The sequence below is a fragment of the Zootoca vivipara genome, chromosome 15, assembly GCF_965207765.1.
Source record: "Zootoca vivipara chromosome 15, rZooViv2.hap1.1, whole genome shotgun sequence".
Classification (NCBI taxonomy): Eukaryota; Metazoa; Chordata; class Lepidosauria; order Squamata; family Lacertidae; genus Zootoca; species Zootoca vivipara.
The window spans coordinates 21,382,858-21,405,696 of record NC_142598.1 but is presented as its reverse complement, the minus strand read 5'-3'; the positions used below and the strand labels follow the sequence as shown (position 1 = coordinate 21,405,696).

Below are 22,839 nucleotides of genomic sequence, written 5' to 3'. Positions count from 1 at the left end.
TATGGGGGGGGGGAGTATATCTCTTAATATATCTGAATGGATAAAGTTTGGTACAATAGTTACTATGATTATGGTTTATGGGAAATTGGTATTTTTTTAACATTTTGGAACAAGTTTAATGAGAAGATTCACCTTCATGCTTCTTTCAAACCGCTGTAATAGTATTTCTTCATGCTCTTTATTTTTGGGTTTGTTTGTTGTTTGTTTTTTTAAAAAAAATGTTGCAGATTGTAAATTATGGTTTACTCAGAAATGTACCATTGTTTTCACTGGGACTTAATGGTTTCAGAAAGAATTTGTGTCCGCTTCTTGTTTTTCTATTCTAAGCAATTATCCAAAACAACTCCTGAAACTATATATTTAAGTTCAAACTCAAATACACATATGTATAACTGAACCAAAGTTAAACTTTTACAAAGCCAGGCCTAAACAGGTTTCAAAATTGTTGGAAAGAATTTTTAAAAATTGCTGGAAAGTTGTTTTTATTGACACACTCAAGCAGATCAGGAACTTTATCTCCTTTTTGTGCCTCCAAAACCTAAGAGACAGAAAGAGAAAGATGATCAGTCAATGGGTAATACTTTTGAGAACAGATTGAAAAAATAATTTTATATTATACTGTATACATAAATTCTATTAATGTTTACTTGTTTTAAAATTATTCCCCGCCCCCCCACCCTTTGTTTTCAACTGTTCTTATTTTATCTGTAAGCGGCCTTAAGTCACTGTCAGAGAAAAAGGCAAGGAAAAAATAAATAAATATGTATATAACAACCACCACCAATAAACAATTAAACATTACTACAAATGTGTTGTGTTGTGTTGTGTGGTGTGTGTCTGTCTGTATCCTCTCTCATCTATTACAATGTTCAATAGAGCTGCATTTGAGTAAATATTGTACACGTAAGACAAGACCTTTTGAAAATAGGTGGAAAGCAGTTCTACTCGCATATTTTAATATACTAATTTTCTATATGCCAGATGCGAGGCAGTAATATGGGAGAGTATTAAATTATGTGTGCTTTATCCTACATTATGTTGTACAGTCCAGACAGGTTTATCAGCTTGGTGAAAACTAAGCCTAAATTGTATGAAAAGTGAGGCAGATGACTTGTCACTTACCTACCCCCAAAGATTTAAACAGGAATTACATTACAGAATGGTAATGACAAAACATTGTTCCAAAACAAATTAATTGATATGCATCGACTAAATTTTGTAAAGCTAGAATAATGACAGGCGTCTTATGGGGAAAATAGAAACAATATACACAACACAATACAAAAACAAACAAAAACAAAAGGTGTAAAGTGGTGGAGGGAAGTCACAGCGGTTGGAATAAGGAAATATATAAACAGAGATTTACATATATAGTGTTGAAAACAATAATAATTTTGAATGTATCGCTAAGAATGTTAAAATGTGTAACTGAATGTAATAATGCAAATAAAATAAAAAGATCACGAAGAAGCAAAATTAAAATTAAACAGGAATTAAATGCAATCAAGGTTCACCAGGAAAATAAAGATAACATAGCTTATAACTTACCTGAGGTGGACTTTGTCCCTGAATAAGACGTTGCAGAGCTGTTTGAAGTACCAAATGCAGGAGGTGGAGCAGTTGGGCCAGCCCACGTATTATGGTAAGGTGAATGTGGGTGATACGTAGATGACCTGTGGTGGGGAGAAATCAATTAAACTATTTTAGTGGTAAATGTCATTTCCCCACCACATGCAATAGCAGTAGAATCATAGAGTTGGAAGAGACCACAAGGGCCATCCAGTCCAACCCCCTGCCAAGCAGGAAACACCATCAAAGCATTCTTGACATATGGCTGTCAAGCCTCTGCTTAAAGACCTCCAAAGAAGGAGACTCCACCACACTTATTGACAGCAAATTACACTGTCGAACAGCTCTTACTGTCAGGAAGTTCTTCCTAATGTTTAGGTGGAATCTTCATTCTTGTACCAGTTTGAATCCATTGCTCCGTGTCCGCTTCTCTGGAGCAGCAGAAAACAACCTTTCACCCTCCTCTATATGGCATCCTTTAATATATTTGAACATGGCTATCATATCACCCCTTAACCTTCTCTTCTCCAGGCTAAACATACCCAGCTCCCTAAGCCGTTCCTCATAAGGCATTGTTTCCAGGCCTTTGACCATTTTGGTTGCCCTTCTCTGGACACGTTCCAGCTTGTCAGTATCCTTCTTGAACTGTGGTGCCCAGAACTGGACACAGTACTCCAGGTGAGGTCTGACCAGAGCAGAATACAGTGGTACTATTACTTCCCTTGATCTAGACGCTATACTCCTATTGATGCAGCCCAGAATTGCATTGGCTTTTTTAGCTGCTGCATCACACTGTTGACTCATGTCAAGTTTGTGGTCTACCAGGACTCCTAGATCCTACGGTAATATAAAGGTTTAAAGAAACAGATAAGCTAGAATAGAAGTGGGGAGATAAAATATTTTCCCCCTATAGATTTTATTAAAGTTTGAAAGAAAATAATAAATATATTGGATGTTTGATACTAACCTTTGTATCAAAAAAGCAAAAACAAAACTAATCTACATAAAAACAATCCAAAATGAAGAAAAAAGAACTGCTGATTCTTTGTTAGCTATATAAAGAAAATTATTCCAAACATCCACTCTAAGGTAACACCCTACAATTACACTTTCTATAAACCAATATTTTCTTCAATCCTTAAACCCAGATATCGCATGTTCATATTCTTTATCAGGCAAAAAAGTCTATAAAGGAGTCTGTTTTTTAAAAAGTGGAAGGTCATATAATGTGAAACTCCTCACCAGCAACAAAGGCATTGTGAACCCAGAAACCACCCCTTTCTTTTAAAAAGGTCACCATAGGAAAAACACATTTATACTGTATATGCAAGTGGATATTCAGTAATTTTGGGAAGAGTCATAGCACAGTAGCAGAGTCTATATCCAGCATCTTGAGGTAGGACTGAGAAAGAACCCTGCCTCAAACCATAGAGTTATGCTTCCAGTCAGTGTTGAGAATACAGAGGTAGGTGAATCAATGGGTCTGACATATAAAGCAGTTTTCTAGTTCCTAACAGCAAGAAATTACAAGTAAACTTTCACCATACAAGTAACACATGACTGGTTATTTTAATAAGAACTCTGCTGGAATGCCTTAAAGTGATGCATTCATCCAGATACTGGAAACTTTTTTCTTTTCTTTTTTTTTTAAAAAAATTCAAATCAAAATGTTGGATGTAGCTTTCAGTTTCTTGTTGCTATTATTTATTCAATAAGAAAATAGGGATCCTAGTGTGGTTACAGTTAAATTATATTAAAAACAATTAAAACCCATTACAGGCACAGGAATAGGATGGGTCTTGAAAACACAAGTTGTAAACATAGCTCACCCAGCAAAAGACAATTTATATCAGTAATCAAGAACAGCTTTTGAGTCAGTCTCATGTTTTGCATCCTTTAATTTCTAAATGTGTCAAGAAACCCCAAAGGGACATTTCTTTGAAACATTTCTTGATTTTGCATTGGCCTTAAACCAGCAGCACAACTGGACACCTTCATTTGCCCCAGCTGTAAACAAAACGTGTCTCTCCCATAATGGTCTCTACAGCCACAGGAGGGCTGTAACCTTCCAACAGTGACTTCACCCCCAAAGGCACATTCTTCCATTGTCCCCCAAGACAGACAGATGCCAACCAATCTAGTAAACAAGGATCAATTATGGCATAAGCTGCTACAACCAATGCTGGTAAAAGGTTGCTATCTAGGCCCCATCTATAAATTCAAAGAGGGACGTGGTGGTTTAAACCACAAAGTCTAGGGATTGCCAATTGGAAGGTCGGTAGTTCAAATCCCTGCGACGGGGTGAGCTCCCGTTGTTCGGTCCCTGCTCCTGCCCACCTAGCAGTTCAAAAGCACGTCAAAGTGCAAGTAGATTAATAGGTCCGATGGGAAGGTAAACAGCGTTTCCGTGTGCTGCTCTGGTTTGCCAGAAGAGACTTAGTCATGCTGGCCGCATGACCCGGAAGCTGTACGTCAGCTCCCTCAGCCAGTAAAGCGAGACGAGCGCACAACCCCAGAGTCGTCCGCGACTGGTAAAGGGTTCCCTTTACCTTTTATAAATTCAAAGCAGTATCATGCACTTTAAATAGCCATGGCTTTCCCCAAAGCACCCCTATATTTCCCTCACAGGTCTCCTAACAACTCTGTAATAAACAAAACCTGCCCTTGTTCCCTTATGTCCTTTGTAGGTTCTCCATCAGTAGGAGAGAATAGCAGAGGCCAACCAGAGAATATTGAGAAGCAAAGCAGCTAGGTAGTAAGCCTGATCTTTATTGAACTGTTGCAACAATGGTGCTCCCCTCACAGGCAGGAGAAAGAGGAGGACCCAGAACCAAGGCGTGCCTGCCTGCCCTTATATCGACATTTTAAACTGCCCATTCTCGAGTCGTAGACCACCCCCAGAAGCATCATACATACATCACAGAAAAGGCGGTCTACAGGCAGATATCTGAGTCTGTTGTTTATCCCCTCTGCCAAGTTATCTGATCATGCCTTCTCTGATTGCTCTTCCTGGTAGTCTGGCCATTCCTTTGAGATGGTAATCACTTTAATTCCTGAGACAATGGGAAGGTTCCCTCACCCCCTCCTTTCCTTGCAGAGAAACATTTTGTCAGTTTTGGGAGTCAAAATGGTTTAAGGGCTGTCCTCCTGTGCTGCTTCACACATGGGGCCCATACACTTGTGTACGTGTCTGCTTGGTACATTGGTGAACATTTATTATATATATATATAAGACCTTAATTTTTTTGTTTCTACTCTCAGCACCCTTAACAAACCAGTTTCCAAGATTCTTTGAGGGAAGAAGCCATGGCTGTTTAAAGTGATATGATACTGCTTTAAATGTATAATTCAGATGGGATATTATATACAGGTTAGATCACAATAGGGCCATGTTGGTAACAGTGTTTTAACAGAAACACTGTTAATAGCAAGACGGAAAACAACAGGATTGCATTTTAGCTCTTTTTCTGTTTCTTTTTCTATGTAAATAGCATGGTTACTGAGTTGTCATCAATTTCCTTTTTCCTCCGATTTACATGGGCTGGGATCTTGGCTGTGTTTTACACTGATAACTGAGCACTGATAAGCTGTTACTTAAATTTCATTCCTTTTGAAGCAGCAGTTAATAAACTATACTACAAAACAATTATGTCGGGGGAAAGCACAAAGGGAAATGGAGAGAAAAGGGAGGCTTGATAAGCAAAAGGAGCCAAAGAAACCAGTCTGGGGAGAAATAACCTGGAATGTAAAATGAGCTAAGAGGAGCTGGAGATCAAATAAGTAATTAACAGAATTATACCTAGATCTGGTAATGTAAAGTAGCTAGTTCATAACGAACGAAACTGGAGAAACATTACTGTAGTTGTATATTGGAATAGGCAGGCCACAGGAATGCAAAACAAATATTAGAAGCTTATGTTAGAAAGAAGGAAGACCAGCTTAAAGACAATTTATAGTAACTTGACCTTTGAATTATATTTTCAAATGTACACCTCTCCTTTTTGTTTTTTAAGAACTCCCCAAAACAAAAGATAATATGCAACAAGCAAAACACAATTTAAGAATTTTTAGTATTTGAAATATTCTGTTATTTGAAAGCAAAGACCACCATTTAACACCTCATTTCTCCTGAAGCTGCTGCTTTACTATAAAGAGGGTAGCAGGAATTTCTTCACTGAATGATGCAATGCTATGCAACTGCAAAACAAGGAGCCTAATTAAAAGAGCATTGTATCAAGGATAGCCAATTTCTATATTCTCTGGTGGCCAATCTGGTTTCCAGACTGTGGGCCTGAAGAATACTTTGCACACAACCTAACTCCTTCATGGCTACTATAATAAAGTCTCCAAGTGACTACAGGCTTGATTACTATGTACAGAGATGCAGCACTTCAAGTACAAGATAAATATTTCTCAGGACTTTAAGCATTTTTTCCCCTTTTGAAACTGTAGCATGCTTAATAAAATATTACAAATTATATCACGTCAAATGCTAGAAACGCAATATCAATACTGCAGATTTTATATCATCTCTAGAAGAAATATATTCCAAATGAAATGAGAACAGATTCTGGAAGTTTTTGGCTTTACGTTAGGGATTAATTTTACTCTAGATGTTAGGGCTCATAATTGATTTTGAATGTATTGATTGCAGCGACGATTGTTTTAGCTATACACCAAAAAATTCCAGTTATTCCCCTAATTGTTGTTGTTGTTTAGTCATTTAATAGTGTCCGACTCTTCGTGACCCCATGAACCAGAGCATGCCAGGCACTCCTGTCTTTATTCCCCAAATTAGAGAATGGTTAATCAAAACTTTAAAAATAGAAGACATAAATTATTGGATGTTGCATGAAGAAGACAATCTCTCACTTTGGTTTCTTGTCCTTGGGAATGCCATTCCTTTCACCTCTCACACATTTTATGTAAATATATCACCCACCAGGCCCAGAAAGTATTGTTGCCAAGAGAAAACAAGGTAGATAGTCTTAGAGCTTACCTTTGGTTGCCTGCCAGGTATCCCAGTAGCCCTCCAGCACCTAACCCAGTCCAGAATCCAGGCCCAGAATTTGAATTTGAACCAGAATACGAGCCACTAGCATCACCTTAATCCAAATAAAATTATATAGATTTAGATTAAACAATCTTTGAAACAGAAGCAGTGCTGCTATGTTTAAGAAAAGTTACAAGAGGGCTATTTGCTTTGGAATGTCACTCAAGAACAAGGCATCCTCTCAAATTATTTCAGACGTTGAATCAAGGGCTGCTTAAAAACTCTGAAGTAATGAAGGGGAACCACACTAACAGTTCACACATGCACACTCATAATTCCCATTACGTAATGCTTCCAGATTCACAATGGGTAATATGAAGGCAATTCATCTGATGTTAATTCATACATGCAAATCATCATGATGCTATAGTTAACAAGGTAAAGGTAAGGTAAAGGGACCCCTGACCATTAGGTCCAGTCGTGACCGACTCTGGGGTTGCGCGCTCATCTCGCATTATTGGCCGAGGGAGCCGGCGTACAGCTTCCAGGTCATGTGGCCAGCATGACAAAGCCGCTTCTGGCAAACCAGAGCAGCACATGGAAACGCCGTTTACCTTCCCGCTGTAGCAGTTCCTATTTATCTACTTGCATTTTGACGTGCTTTCGAACTGCTAGGTTGGCAGGAGCTGGGACCAAGCAACGGGAGCTCACCCCGTCACAGGGATTCGAACCGCCAACCTTCTGATCGGCAAGCCCTAGGCTCAGTGGTTTAACCACAGCGCCACCTGGGCCCCAAATAGTGCCCCCAAATAAAAAAATAAAAAATAGCATCACTGCTATGTCAGCAAACACTATTGTCCAGCTTCGGACAAGATCTCTCAATGCCTGTGTTCCTGTTGTCATATACAAGAGAGAACGTTACCTGTGAAGTGGGATTTATATGCTGGAGGAGGTGAGAAGTCTGATTTAAATCCTGGTGGAGGGGGACTTCGATGATCCTGCCCATTGGTTCCTGGATAGCCATCATCGTGAGAGAAACCATGTTGTGGCCGGTTATCACAGAGGAATAGCTTGTAGACGCCGTAAACAAGGACCACAAATAATATTAAGAGGACCACTCCAACACCTGAGCCTAATGAATCATGAGACGTTGTGGAATAGTAACTCCCACCAAAGGAATTCGCTTTCTGCTGTCCTTCCTTGGTTAATTCTAATGTGTACTCCAAGCCACATGATCCTTTTAATATGTAAGGGTCATCCGGGTAATCGTATCCTTCACAGCTTACTTCGATTTTTCCAAAGCGATATGAAATATCCATATGTGCTTTACACTCCCACTGAAAAAGGAAACATCATTTGTTATTTTTGCTTCCTTTTAAGTAGAATAAAATAAACTACAGATACCAAATTGTGTCTGTCCACAAGTGGACTAGATATCTATGAGCAAAATGGATTCCCCCTCCCTGCCCCTTAAATGTAAGCTAGATGACTTTATGGAGCAGATCTGACTGAGCATACAGGGAGAGAAGGAGAAGTCCTATCATATGAAAGGACTTCTGCTCACATGACCGTGGATCTCACAAATAATGTTACTTAAAAACAGTGTAACACGCACAGCATTTCTGTTTCCTGCAAATTGGGGGCAGGTTCTCAAAAGGAATTTCACAAGAACATAACACTAAATAATTAATAAATTTGGACCTTGTAGTAAGACTTTAAACATTCATTCTCTTAGTTCTGTAGCAGTCAACACCAGCTGTTTGATTGCATATATATGGTACTTTATTTTTATTCTCAAGGGCTTTTAAAATTTAATAGGATGCATGTATCCTCAAAATATTAAAACAGCATGTCATTATTATTATTTTAAATGGTTAAAGTTTTAAACAAAAGTTGGCAGAGAGGCTGTCAAAACTTTTGTTCAGAGTGAAATAGCATACATTTCATACATTCTGTGCCAGCTTCTTCTCTGCCTGAGATTTAAAAAGTAAGCCAGAAATGAATATGTCTTTTAGAAGTCACATCCCTTTGGTAAGGAACTACAGTGGTACCTCGACATCCGAATGCCTTGACTTCCGAAGGTTTCGACTTACGAAGTTGGCAAACCCGGAAGTCTTTTTGCCATGCGTGTAGTCCACGCATGCGCAGAAGCGCAAAATCTCGCTTTGCGCATGCACAAAATGGACGCTTCGACATCCAAAGGTTTTGACTTACGAAGGGCGCCGTGGAACGGATTGTCTTCGTAAGTCGAGGTACCGCTTTAAAGCACTTCTCTATTTTCTAATGACTTGGCACAATGCATTATCAAATTACAAAAAAAGAAAACAAAAACAGTACTTGACTTTATTATATGCCGTAAATACTGTATTTTTGGCCTAAAGAGTTCAATCTTCCAGGATTATAAATTAGTTATTTTAAAGAATGCAATGCAATAAAAAATTATCCTTATGGAGTTCACTCATCTAACATTCAAACCAGAATCGTCAGTCTACTTGTTGTTGAAGATTTCAAAATATTCCACTAATTTATTCTTGTGGCTGAGGAAGCAGGTTGGTCAACAATCTTGTTTAGAGAACTTTTATTACAGTTCAGTCCCATAAATGAGGGAAGCTTGTCTTTACCCACTTAACAGGATTCACAAAGTGGCTTGGGGAAGACTGTCAAACAGAAGTATGTACTCTTTAATAGCACGGGAACACTTGAAAGAAATATGGACCCACTTTGTAGAGGAGTCAGCTTCTCTCAATCTAGCTGTTTGTTTTTTACCTCCTACGGTACATCTGGCTGGAAATGGAAGCATCAATGGTTCATCACCTTAAGTCCTGCCCATTTTGCCTTGTGTATGCCTTATCAAGGGAACATACAGCATTTTCTCACCCCAACACCAGGATTAATTAATTTATACAGATTCCCAAGTAACTATACCTGTACATCGTAGCCATCCCAGCCTTTGTTGTAACACTGGACAACCTCAGGGGTATACGCTGCACATCCAGCTGAGCCGCCAGTACAGTGTAACTGGGGAACTGGAGATGTCCGTCGAGAATTTGTAAACCTGCCTGGGTAGAGTGTCAGGGCTTGGATTTCTCGCAACAAAATTTTATCTGGAAGAATGTGTGAGTTACAAAAATACATTGAGAAACACTAGGCAAAAATAGGAATGCAGACTTTTCTTAAAAAAAAAAACCAGGGTAAACACTAAAAGCCAACAGTTAACTTCTCAGTAGAATAATTCCTGTTACCATTTTCCCAGTATTTCCCAGCTGTCTATGACAATCCCAAATACTGATTTAACAAATAATATTACAAAGCTCTCTACTGTCCGAAAACTAAGCACAGAAAAAAGGATTTTCTTTTCTTATGCTCTACATATATGCTGATACATAATTACCGGAGGACAGGAAAGCACTGCCTTGCTGGATCAGGCCAATACCCCATTTCACCTTTTCTCAAACTTGGTTCCCCAGATGTTGTTGGACTACCAACACCCATCATCCTGGACCATTCGTCCTGGTAACTAGGGGTGATGGGAGTTGTAGTCCAACAACATCTGGGGAACAAAGTTTGAGAAAGGCTGTTCCATATTGTCAAGTATTTTGTTTCCAAGATCTGTCAGTCAGGTGCTTCTGAAATCTCAGTAAGCAAGGTACTGTATGTATCTTATTTTCTACTAGTGTCATTCAGCCCGTTAAATAAACGGGTGCTAGAACATTCAGCCTGTTTCGGCGGTGGCGTGGGGGGGGCGATTGGCCCCTCCCACGGCCGCCGCTTCGTCGTTGCGCTCCGCTGAGCCCAGCTGGCCATGGGGCGCCCAGGAGAAGGCCGCAATTCGGCTTCTTTCTGCGGCGGCAGCGGTGCCCACGGCTGCTGCTTCGTTGGGGCGCTCTGCTTGCTGCTGGTCGCGGGGGAAAGGAAGCAGCCTCCTCCTCGTGCAGTGAGGCGCTGGTCCGGCCGGAAGCGGCGGTTGGCGGCCGCAGGTAAACGGTAGGCAGAGGGGTGGGGGGGGAGTGTGTGTGTGTGCGTCCAGTCTCTGCGTCCAATCCCTGTGTCTGTGGGGCACATGCGCAGTAGCGCGGACACAGGGACTGGATGCAGAGACACTTGCTCATTATTATATAGGATTTGCCCAGCATAATAATAATAATAATCAAATATACTGTATATAGTGTTTGGACATGGAGGTTCCATTTAATTTACAATCCTATCTACAACTGAACTGCAGCACATTGGATCTGAATTCCAGAGTCCATGAAATTCACAGCATTGGGCTGTTACACTGAGGCCCAATTATCCCACTACCCTATTCATAAGATGCCTTTGAAAGCTACAGCTTTCCCCTGGTCTGACTAGTGATTAGGGTAGTATGCAGAGAGATACTGCTGCTGAATAGGAAGGTTTTCATGTTGTCACCACCGTTACTGAGAATATGAAAAGACACTTGTTGCGTCACACCAAATATTCACTTAGTGACCAGATTATTCTGGAACTCTTACAAAAAGGCAACTGCTCTCCTGTTTATTTCTTTCCCCCACCTACACCCCCCAAACCCCAGTCATATCCAGAGACAAACTGCCTCGGAGCCTGCATCTTTCATTTGTTAATTCATTAATTCATAGAATCATAATACTGTTGAGTTGGAAGGGGCTCTGTGGTCCATTCACTACTACTACTACTACTACTACTACTAAATTTGTATACTGCCCCATACCTGCAGGACTCAGATGTTTCACAAGATAAAATTGCAATATAAAAACATAAAATACATAATAAAAATAAGTGAACCACCCAATAACCCCCTACTCCAACACATTTTAAAAGGGCATTGGTCCCAGCCCTTTGCAATTCAATGAATTTGTCAACAAAAGCAACACAGCTCAGGCTTACAACCACACCCACCACCAGTCACAGGAGGAAAAAGGGGATGTGGAGGCAAGTGGGAAACGACCAAGTTCAGGCATCAAGTTCTCTAAAAGCTTACAAATGCCCGCTTGGGCGGAAAGTAGTATAATACATGCAACACGTGGGCGACACACAATGATCTCCAAATCAATTCTACATTATTCATCATACAATGTTTATCAAACTTCTTAGATATATATATATATATATATATATATATATATAGCCTTATGTAAAAGCCACAGAGACTTACAAGCAAACAACTCTGAAAACAAACTGTTGATATCTAATTCCAATGCACTTTTCAAATTTTAAACTCCAACTGAATGTCCAATTCTAGTGTGTTTTCCAAATATTAAACTCAGTCTTTTGGGGGCTGTCACCCTTTGGACGCCCCGACATGCCACCTTTTGGCGTGGCCGGTCCCGCTTCTGCCTGCAACGAACGCCAAAACCCGGAAGCTCCCAAGCAAGCAGGACGCCGGGAGAGCCGCCCTCCCGCACCGAAGGCGTTTCCGAGGTAAACTGCTCCTGAGCCTGGAAGCCCCATTTCCCTGTCAAGACTGACAACAGAAGCCTCTGACAGGATGTCAGGAAGCGGTGTCAAGGAAGCGGCAACACTCCTTTCCACTTCCCCACACGCCCGCCGCTCCGGCCTGGCCTTACCCTGCTGGGCCCAGCCCCACGCCAGCCCGGTCCCCGTCAGCACCACCAACAGCGGCAAGACCAGCGGCAGCCTCAGCGGCGCCACCATCGCGGCGCCTCCGCCGACGAGTCTTCTTTCTCAGCGACTGTGGCGTCGGAGATCTCGACGTCTGTGATTGGCTCCCTCGCCGGCTCGCGGCTGCTGCCTTCTTCAAGGATCGAACCTTCTCGACAGCGCAACGGTGTTTTAACCGACACGCAGTTGGAGGGGGGCGGGAATTTGTTGCTCGCCTTTCGCGACTGGAGGGTTGTCCGACAAGGCAATGGGATGATTGGCCATTCCGCCCGCCCACCACCACCTGTCGCCCGGCAATCCTATTCGCTGGCTGGAGAAGCTCCTCTCCTCTCATTGGCTCTGCTTGCTATAGGAGGCGGGGCAAAGCAAGCAGCAGCCGGGAACCAATGGGCTTGTGCTGGGTGTACATTAAAGTGTAGTGTCGCTTCCGGTGAGTCAGTGTCAATAAACAAAGGCCGCTTAGGGGGCGATTAATAATACTACAGGGATCAAACTTGGGTCCCCAACTTTTGTTGGACTACAACTCCCACGATCCCTTTCTAGCAGGACCAATCGTCACGGGTGATGATGGGTGTTGTAGTCCATCGACAGCCGGTGACCCAAGTTTGAGGAACACGGGACCGGACACGGGAAAAATTCCCCAGTGATAGTGGATTATTATTGTGGTTGTTTGGTGGCAAGCAAGCTGGAGTCTTGTGACACCTTACACTGAGCACAATGTGGCTTGAGCTGTTGTAGGCAGGGCTATACTTGCGCAAATCCATGCATGAAGCACAACAGATATAATATATGATGCAATATATTACCCAGCCGTGCAATGCACTATGATTCAGTTAAGGTTGTGAACAGAGGAGATTTTTTTTAAAAAGAGCCTGACCTGACATTTTAACAGCACCTTGATCTATGGGTAGTGACATTATAGTAAAAGGTAAAGATAAAGGACCCCTGGACGGTGAAGTCCAGTCAAAGGCGACTGGGGTGTGGCGCTCATCTTGCTTCGGACCGACGTTTGTCCACATACAGCTTTCCGGGTCATGTGGCCAGCATGACTAAACTGCTTCTGGCGCAATGGAAGCCAGGGTGCACAGAAACACCTTTTACCTTCCCGCCACAGTGGTACCTATTTATCTACTTGCACTGGTGTGCTTTCGAACTGCTAAGTTGGCAGGAGCTGGGACCGTCACCCCATCACACGGATTTGAACCGCTGACCTGATCAGCAAGCCCAGGAAGCTCAGTGGTTTGGACCACAGCACCACCATCTCCCTTCGACATTTACTTGACATTATAGTAAAAGGTGTTGGCTCCTTTATATTAAGTAATTGCAACAAAATGATTTTTCCAATGCCATGGATATTTGACCTTTAATTCCCCACTCCCACACACATTCAATTGTATTAATTATCTGTACTGATTTACAACACTCTTATGCCTTCCAATTGCTTTATAGAGCATACACGATGCCACCTTAAAAAACCCCCACAATAATTTTACACATATATTTGTTGAGAGCTGTTGCGAATATCCTAGGCCAGGGAATCTCTGCATGCCTTCTGGACTTGGTGGATTGATGATTTTCCTTGAATCAAGGTGTGGTTTCAAAAAATAGGCTCAGGCACTGGTACAATTTAAATGATTTTATTATTTGCATCTTGTTGCAACACCATTGTACACACAACCATGAAATTAAAAGTTAAGTGTTATACAAACAGTTTTAACTTGGTCTCACAGAAAGCTGCTTATACTCTACCACACTAGTAAGAAGAACCAGCGATGTTGAATGGTGATGAAGGGAAGTAATGAGGTTGGAGGAAAAGGGCATAAAAAGGAGGCAGGACAAAAGGTTGCATGAATTCCATTCCCTTTTGGTGTCTGGGCGGCAGGATTGCATCATTCCCTGCTCTTATGAGAAAGAGCATCATCTCTACCTTTCAAACCATAAAGTTGTAGAGCTGGAAGGGATTCCAAGGGTCATCTAGTCCAACCCCCTGCAATGCAGGAATCTCAACTAAATCATGCGCGACAGAACAGAATTTCCCATGAGGTTCAAGAGTTGCCCACCTCCAAATACATTCAATCAAAGAAATAAGAATATAAGCAGGCGGGTAACATATTTCATTGTCGGCGGGGGTGACGGACTTCCAGATTCATGGTCGAAGCCATGATTTTTTTAAGATTACCCCAGGAAAGTAGTGAAAGCTGCCTACGCAATAGGCGAATCTAGAATATTAAAGTGTAGTAGGTATTATTGGGCACAAAGAGCCCCCCTCCAAACACCACCAACAACAAAAGGCAGCTGCAAAGACAGGAGTTCACGCTGCTTCCAGCTCAGTTCTTATTTTACGTGAAAATTAACGCTACTTCAATTCTCTTATCTCTATATTACAAGGCGGATGGGGCTGTATTTGGGAGAGAGTGACTGTCTTCCGTTAATATTTTAAGGAGGAGATAGAGCTGAAGCTGGTTTAGATTTGAAATCAAAAGCCCCTTCCCCTTCTTTCATTCTGGCTTTCGTTGGATAAGCCAAGGCGCCGTCCGATCGCATCTTGCGCTAAAATCCCTGTTCCAATAGACGTGTTTTATTTCCGCCCTGGAGGAAGGCGCAGGCGAAACGCCCTACAGAACCTGGAAGTTGCGCCCTACGTGTCTATCTACCCATTTTTATTTTTTATTTAAGTCTATGGTGCCATCCGGCTTCTGACCGCCCGAAATCCTCCTCTCGTCTTAAAGAGCGCTCACTTCCGGGTTTTGTCTGGCCGTCTTCCTCCCGCTTTGTGGTTGGCTGGGAGCGGCCTGTGCGCGACAATAACAGCAGCATCATGGCCGGCATCAAAGGTAGCGCCGCTGTGGCGGTTCCGAGGGGTGGCATGGAAAGGGCCTGGGAGAAAGCTAAAGGCGGGCGGGCGGCGGGGGGGAGGTCTTCCGTGCCCTGTAAAGGAGGACGTCGCCCATCTGCCCTGGCGGTGACGTCTTCTGTCGGGGGGGGAGGGGCCGCGTTGTTTCCATGGCAACGTGCGCCTTCCCCGCCTGTGAGGATGCGCCGCTTGGCTAGAAAAGCGCGCAAACGGAACGAGTGTCTCGATGTCTCTTTCTCTCCTCCCCCCAATACCTGGACCCACATTTCAAGGCCTGTGTGGGTTTGACGCTCCCCACCCCTCACGTCCGGTTCCGACATCCCTAGGCATGGGCCGGGTCACAAGGCGATCCCAGTGTTGTTGCCGGAAGCAAGGCCCGCCTCATAGGAGTTTTAACTTTTCGAGTTACCGGTAGCGGGTGTAGGAGATGCTGCTGCAGAGCCTGTGCAGAGATAGTATTCCCCCCACTTTCCCTAGAGCCAGGTACTGGGACAGACCAGGGAGGGGATGACAACTTAATGTTACTGTTAATTATTAAATCTGGATCTGCGTAGATCTCAGTACGGTTCACAACATAAAAATGCAATATTAAAAACACATAATAATAATAATAATAATAATAATAATAATAATAATAATAATAATTGCCCTTCTTGTATGCTCTCCAAAGGTATTCCGATTGTCATGCAAAATGAAATCTTGAGCTCTGCAAGCCTTTGGGCCGCAACCTGATGCACACTCGTGGCAATGGGCATGGCTAAACTTTGTCAGCCAAGCTTTGCGGTACCTTAAAATGCAAGAAACATTGTGATCCTGTGGCCTTTCTAGGCAGACGCAATGCCCCGCTGAGTGCAGTGGGGCTGCCAAATACTGTAAGTGTGTGTAAGATTGCAGCTACACATTTATTGTGGCATAAACTATGAACCTGATCTCTTCCACAAAAGATCCTGCCACAATGAATTTGTTAGTCTGAGCTGTGAAAGGACTTTTTGATGGTTTTGTTGCATTAGACCAGGCATCCCCAAACTTTGGCCCTCCAGATGTTTTGGACTACAATTCCCATCTTCCCCGACTACTGGTCCTGTTAGGTAGGGATCATGGGAGTTGTAGGCCAAAACATCTGGAGGGCCGCAGTTTGGGGATGCCTGCATTAGACTATGCAGCTTCTTCTGGAATTCAGCACCATTTAGCTTGGAAAAATTTGCTGATTAAGAAACACACATAGGTTTACCAATGTTTCTCAGACTTGGATCCCTAGCTGTGGTTAGGGGTGATAGCTAGGGAAGATAGGAATTGCATACAACAACAGCTGGGGACCCACGTTTGAGAAGGACTGAATCCATTCCAGTAAGTACACTTGATCGTGCAACCTATTGAGTCTACAGTAAAAGTTATCAGATGCAAAGGAGGACGATGAGGCTCCTGTGCATTTAAATAACTGTTTATTTCACACATTTCTTATTTGTCTCTCATCTTGAAGTGGTTCGCAATGTTAATCTTACACCTTTAAATAGCAATATACATACATACTTGGAGGGAGGCTGGGCTAAGTTTTGTAAATTGGCAAGCATGAATAAAAGAAGGTGGAGTGGCTTTATGAGAACTCACTGATTCAATCACTGATACTGGGGCAGACAACAGGGAAGTGCTGATACCTTAATACACAAACTTATATAAATTAACACAAAAGTAAGCCTTTTTGAGTTCAAGAATGAGACTTCATCTTATGTAAGTATATAGGATTTTGCTTTTGCTTTTGCCATGAACTTGCTCGGTATACCTAGGTAAGCTACTTTGTCTCCGCGTCAGTCCCAGTCTGAAATATGGAAAAAATAATATTCATCTACCTTACAGAGATCTTGTAGGAATGATGGGTGTAATTTTTGCGAAGTGCTATGAACAGTCAGAAAAGGCCATATAAGACTTTTGCAGTCTTAACAGTTCAGTCAATATCATTTAGTAATTTATGTACTGATGTCCTTCCTTTCCATAAAATCAGCAGCAACCCAGCATAAAATTGGGTTCTCACCAGCAGTACTTAAATTCAACAGAACAGTCATGAGATCCCCAAGTATCAGCATCAAATTTAGAAAGTGTAAATACAACTGTTTTTCATCTCACATAATGCATTACTTGTATTATTTTCATAAAGAACATTCTACCAGGAGCTGTCAAAGCAGCTCACAGCTTATATAGATATAATTTTTGGAAAGGGGGCCATTTGCACTATTTAGTAATGCCCCTCTCTTATTTTTCCCCAAGCTGGATTTGCATCTTTGCTATTGTATGGTATATTCAAAGTGACTGAATGAGAAGGCTGTAGATGAGAGGAATAGAAGCAGTACTCTGGTCTCCCTTCTGCCTGCAGTTCTTGTTAGTAGAGGGGGGAAATGATCAAATATTTTGGAGGACTGATACAGTTTTATGTCTGTCTTTACAGCTTTGATTAGCCTGTCCTTTGGGGGAGCTGTTGGACTAATGTTCCTGATGCTTGGTTGTGCCCTTCCGCAGTACAAGTACGTAATGCATTTTCAAAAGCATATTCATGTTTGCTGTTGTCGTAGTTTCCTTTTAATTTCTAACTCTCTTTTCTTACTTCGTAGCTATTGGGTTTAAATAAGCAAACAAAACCAACACCAATCCTGGCAAATCACTAGCACCCCTTTGTTGATACACTCCAGTGAGAAAATGAAGCAAGCTATGGTCTTATGTTAAATCAGACAATTAGTCTGTTAAGTCAGTAACATCACATTAGCTGCAAACTGTTTAGCATTTCAGACTGTCTTCCAGACCTGTCTGGCGATGCCAGAGATTGAAACCAGGGTCTTCTGCCACTGCCCTTCCCAACGTCTGCCAACTGAGCACAGACCCTTCCTAGCTATGTGATGAAATTCTAATTGTAATTTGCAGCTACAAAGGTGCTCTGTTCATTATAATCCATACTGGATAGTTCAGGGGCAGCCAATTTGACCCCCCAGGCGCTGCTGGACTATCGCTATCCCATCATTTCTGCCTTTTTGCCATACTGGCTGGAGTTTATGGGAGTTGGAGTCCAACAATATCTGAGGAGCACCACATTGACTTATCTCGGAATCGTGTATAGACTTGGAGATGGAAAGCCTCTCAGGTTGTAATCCAAAACGTTTATTCTTCTGAAGAGTCCTAAAGCAATAAACAGAGTGGCCTTCACAGCTTCAATCTGCTCTACAATATAGCTTTGGGTAAAGCCTGAACTATAAATTGAAACAAATCGTATGATTTTCTATCCCACTCTCTTCAGTGCATCAGTTTTTTACTACAGTTGAATAGTTGCTTATATGCTTAATAAATTTGTTCTTAAAGTGGACAAACCAATGTTAAGAGATTATTTCAAAAACTCATATTAGGTCTGAGCATCAATCTCACATGGGCTGATGTTAATCGGTAGTGCCTAAGCTTTCTTACCGTGTACCTCAGCTGGTCCTAAAAAAATGGTCCCTCCTATTCCAAAGGGCACCAAGCCTTGGTTTAGATGTTTTGTTGGGCTTGTATTTTCCCCAGCTGTCTTTGCACATGACTTTTATTTGCTTTATCGTAAATTATTACATTACTTATATATGGGTGTGGCTGTTTTATTGTGTTTTGCTGTGTATTGTAAAGGCAGACTTTATCTAAAGATACTCTGAGGACAAGAAGAAGAATACCTGTAAAATGCTATTTGCTTTCTTTTCTTCTAGCGAATATTGGCCTCTCTTTGTCCTGTTCTTCTACACCCTTTCTCCAATTCCATACTGCATAGCAAGAAGAGTCGTCGAAGACACAGATGCTACAAGTAATGCCTGCAAGGAACTTGCCATATTTCTTACGACGGGCATTGTTGTCTCAGCATTTGGGCTCCCAATTGTGTTTGCCAGAGCACTACTGGTTAGTAATTCCTCCTTTTGAGCATGTGTTTCACTGTGGTGTTCTGTTTGTTTAAAAAGTGAGAAGCATAGAACAGGGAAAACGATGATGGGTAGTTTATAAAGCTTGTAGGCAGGACTCTAGATTATTTGACAGAGCATCTGGCAGATATATAGCCCAGATTATGGTATCAGGCACATAAAACTGTTGAAACAAATAGGATCTATTTGGGAGGCCACTTGGGAACCCTCTGAGCTCCTAGGAACAATGGGTTCCACATATAAGCAAATATTATAAAAGTATGAAGTGGCTTGCATCCAGTGTAATCACTCTGAACAGAAAGAGCTTCCTCCATTCACAGAGCAATTACGTTGGTTGCAACTCAATAGGTAGCATAATGTGTACGTGTTTGTTTGCTTCTTTGTATATGCCATGTAACTCTCCTTTCCCCCTCGACCATAGATTCGTTGGGGAGCCTGTGCGCTTGTTCTCACAGGAAACACAGTCATCTTTGCTACCATCCTAGGGTTTTTCTTGGTATTTGGCAGCAATGACGACTTCAGCTGGCAACAGTGGTGAAAAGAGTTGGAAAGAGAACTATCGGCATCTTGTTTCATTCAGTGGCCATCCATCCAACAGCAAGAACGGGCAATAAAGCGAATGTACTCTTTCCACAGAGGGACTCTAGGTGTAGGATACTCTGTAGTCACTTTTCCTCTCCTTCCACATTCAACTTCTAACGTCTTGCTTGATTTAAATGTTATTAATTGTTGATGCTGTTTCAGTTTAATGCTTTACTTTAATGTGGGGATCAGAATGCTTAAATGTGATGTTTAAATCTGTTTTATTTCTTTGTTTTGTTTTTTGAAGAACATAACTGCGTTTAAATATAAAATTGATCTTTTGACCATGAATTATTTTTAAGCTACAATGTACAATCGTGTAACCAAACTGGCAACAAATGGAGGACACAGTCCAGTCATATGGAAGTGTTTTTGAAGCCCTATCCTGCACAGGTATTTTTTGAAGCAAGTCCCACTGAGTTCAATAGGGCTTACTCCCAAGCAAGTGTGCATAGGATTGTTCACGTGTCCTATTGAACTCAGTAGGAGTGAAGCATATGCTCAACGCTCACCCACTTTTGAAATAAATAGAAAGTGCTTAGATATAGCTGGCATGTGCTGTTTATTAGCAAATGTGTACATGGTTATGGGATTTTGGAAGTGAAGTGTAAAGAGCTTTGCAGTGCTTAATGGGTTGCTTGTTTCCATAGACAGCTGAAAATGTGATAATGCCAATGGTATGGGGATAGCTTTTAATAAGGGGGAATTTTTTTATTGTTTTGGAAGTTTATGCTCATTGTACAAATATTTTGCAAGTTTTTATTGTTGACACTCCAGATGAGGAGGGGGAAACCTAATTTCTCAATGGGAAGTGGAAGACGTCTGACATTTAAAATCCACTTTTTAAAAATCCCATTTTGAAATCTTTCTGTTTATATGTATTATACGCTTTGAAAATCTATGAAGTCAACTCTTTATAGGTTTTACCAAAGGGGAGGTAAAAGGAACACCCATGGAACTACTGATTATGGGCACAACTCAGAAGATCTCCTGCACAGGCCACATAGAAATGAATGGTAGTACTCTTGTCCAGCTCACTTTCATTGTCACCGTGACATGTACAGGAGAACTACTGAGTGGACTGCACCCACTATGTTTGCAAAGTATAAAAGGAGAATTTCTGCTTCCCTTTTTAATTTATTTTATAAATGGTATAAAAAGGCTTTTCAAATCTAGATTGAAACTTTTCACTGTAGGTAATAACTTACCTGACAGATCAATTATTGTATTGATATACAGTCAAAGCTTGGCTACCTTGCAAGATCTTTGACTATGAAGGTTTTATAGTGGTCCTGTCAATGTTCCGGTTTATGCATTAATAAATGTTAATCATAATTGTAGTTCTGTTAGAGTATATTACACATACCATACAATATTTATATTTGTTGCATACCTCTTAATTGTCTTTTCCATTAACCATAAATAACCGTATTTTGTAGACCCAATTCTTTTGGAGTGGTGCTTTGCTGGTGACTCGTTAGTAAGATACTCAGATGTCTCTGTCTATGCTCTGTCTATGCAGTCATGCAAACTAGCCCAGTCTAGCCAAGTGGTATAGTCACCTGAACACATTCCCCTCTTAATATACCTTTCTGCTGGCACAACTCAGTGGAGCTTTCTTCTTTCCTTCCCTGACTGGTTCATAGACATGCATGCTCCACATACCCATCTAGGCATCCCTCACCTCCCCAGGATCTTGGGAGGGTGAGGGGCATCTGGATAGAGATAGAGGCAGTGAGTATGCATTGGTCTCCCACTGCAAGTAGGAGAGTTGAATGGAAACTCTTTGCTGCATCCTTTTACTGAGAGAACTCTGTCCATGGAAGGGAAGCTGCATCATGTCCTCCTTCATGTGCTGGCATCATAAAACAAAGGAGTTGGTGAACAGATTGTAGTTATCAGGGCATCAGTCTACAGAAGCATAGGCGATGAATGGGTTCTGTTTCCTAAAAAATAATGTGATACCGACTTAAAATTCAAAACTAAGTCTGAGGGTGATATTGACAATTACATCCCTATTGTAACTTCAAAAGCATTTTTGTCCTGAGATTCAAGAGGAGAAGAGGGACATGTACAAAGTGATTGTGAAGTACTTGTGCCCAGTTATTTGAATCTTGGTCCAAGTTTTAAATGTCTGAACATTTATCCAGGTCCTTCAAGGATGTTGAAGCATGACTTCTGCATGACACAGATATTTATGCTCTCAAATCCCTGAAATTCCTTTGGAAATTCTTTACATTGACAGTGGAACAGTTATAGCTGTCAAATAGATAACTCATTTAGTGATCCTTCCAATCATGTATTATAGCAAATGAGTTCTCTTCTCCCCTGTTGTACTGTTACTTTTCTTTGTGAAATTACTGGCTACTCTTCAGTTGGGCGCCAAGTCTATTATATTTAATAGTAGTGTATTTTCTGTGTATTAATTGTGTGGACAGCATTGTGGTGGTGATCTTGCTTATTTTTAGACATAGTGCTGTCTCCTATTATCAGGTTAGACATTTGAGAGGTATGTCTTTCTTCATGTAATATGCACTGAGCAGCATTGCCATCCTTCTACAAAGAGAAATTTTGATGAGAAAACAATAAAAAATTTAAATATCAGAATGTTTTGGCTTTTTAATGACCATCTTCTCTTAATAACAGGATAGAAATCCAGCTTCACTATAATGTGTGAAGTAGTTTTTCATGCTTGGAGAGCAGCAAGCCAATTACCTAGTCCTGATATATAGACGTTAGCTGGTCTGATGAAATTGACTCAGACAGTCAAATAGATCTATCTATGGCTTGGCTCTCTTTAAGACAGGGATCAGCAAACTTTTTCAGCAGGGGGCCGGTCCACTGTCCCTCAGACCTTGTGGAGGGCCGGACTATATTTTGAAAAAAAAAATATGAACGAATTCCTATGCCCCACAAATAACCCAGAGATGCATTTTAAATAAAGGACACATTCTACTCATGTAAAAACACCAGGCAGGCCCCACAAATAGCCCAGAGATGCATTTTAAATAAAAGGACACATTCTATTCATTTTAAAACATGCTGATTCCCAGACCGTCCGCGGGCCGGATTTAGAAGCTGATTGGGCCGCATCCGGCCCCCGGGCCTTAGTTTGGGAACCCCTGCTTTAAGACTTGTGCCATAAGCTGAGCATATAGACAGAGCTGTGTGTATTCCCCATCTAAAAAATAAAAATTCACTGCAAATTCTGTCTCCACAAATTCACAAGTTGCAGGAACTCAATTTAGCAAAAGTAAAAGTGATATTGATGTACTAAACATGTACAGAATAGTCCAATG

The 22,839-nt window shown here is 41.5% G+C and overlaps 2 protein-coding genes across 2 annotated transcripts; one reads left to right on the top strand and one right to left on the bottom strand.

The window, feature by feature from the left end:
- Window positions 1-216: 216 nt before the first annotated feature.
- SARAF (store-operated calcium entry associated regulatory factor) lies at window positions 217-12,325 on the bottom strand. The gene is made up of 6 exons (XM_035140513.3): window positions 12,127-12,325; window positions 9,488-9,666; window positions 7,485-7,899; window positions 6,569-6,674; window positions 1,549-1,673; window positions 217-538 (listed from the first exon to the last, which is right to left on the bottom strand). The coding sequence occupies exons 1-6, from the start codon at window positions 12,212-12,214 to the stop codon at window positions 513-515; spliced, it is 939 nt and encodes a 312-aa protein (XP_034996404.2). The 5' UTR covers window positions 12,215-12,325; the 3' UTR covers window positions 217-512.
- Window positions 12,326-14,975: 2,650 nt separating this feature from the next.
- On the top strand, window positions 14,976-22,147 carry LEPROTL1 (leptin receptor overlapping transcript like 1). The gene is made up of 4 exons (XM_035140514.3): window positions 14,976-15,015; window positions 17,476-17,551; window positions 18,752-18,938; window positions 19,380-22,147. Exons 1-4 carry the CDS (start codon window positions 15,000-15,002, stop codon window positions 19,494-19,496), a joined length of 396 nt encoding a protein of 131 aa, XP_034996405.1. The 5' UTR covers window positions 14,976-14,999; the 3' UTR covers window positions 19,497-22,147.
- The last annotated feature ends 692 nt before the right edge of the window (window positions 22,148-22,839 follow it).

Excerpts from the sequence above, each read along its gene's own strand:
- LEPROTL1 (XM_035140514.3), top strand. Across the intron at positions 17,552-18,751 it reads TGTGCCCTTCCGCAGTACAA|CGAATATTGGCCTCTCTTTG; the intron begins GTACGTAATGCA and ends CTTTTCTTCTAG. Across the intron at positions 18,939-19,379 it reads TGTTTGCCAGAGCACTACTG|ATTCGTTGGGGAGCCTGTGC; the intron begins GTTAGTAATTCC and ends CCTCGACCATAG.
- SARAF (XM_035140513.3), bottom strand. The coding sequence starts at position 12,214 with ATGGTGGCGCCGCTGAGGCTGCCGCTGGTCTTGCCGCTGTTGGTGGTG. Across the intron at positions 6,675-7,484 it reads ATATAAATCCCACTTCACAG|GTGATGCTAGTGGCTCGTAT; the intron begins GTAACGTTCTCT and ends ATTTGGATTAAG. Across the intron at positions 539-1,548 it reads AGGGACAAAGTCCACCTCAG|GTTTTGGAGGCACAAAAAGG; the intron begins GTAAGTTATAAG and ends TCTGTCTCTTAG.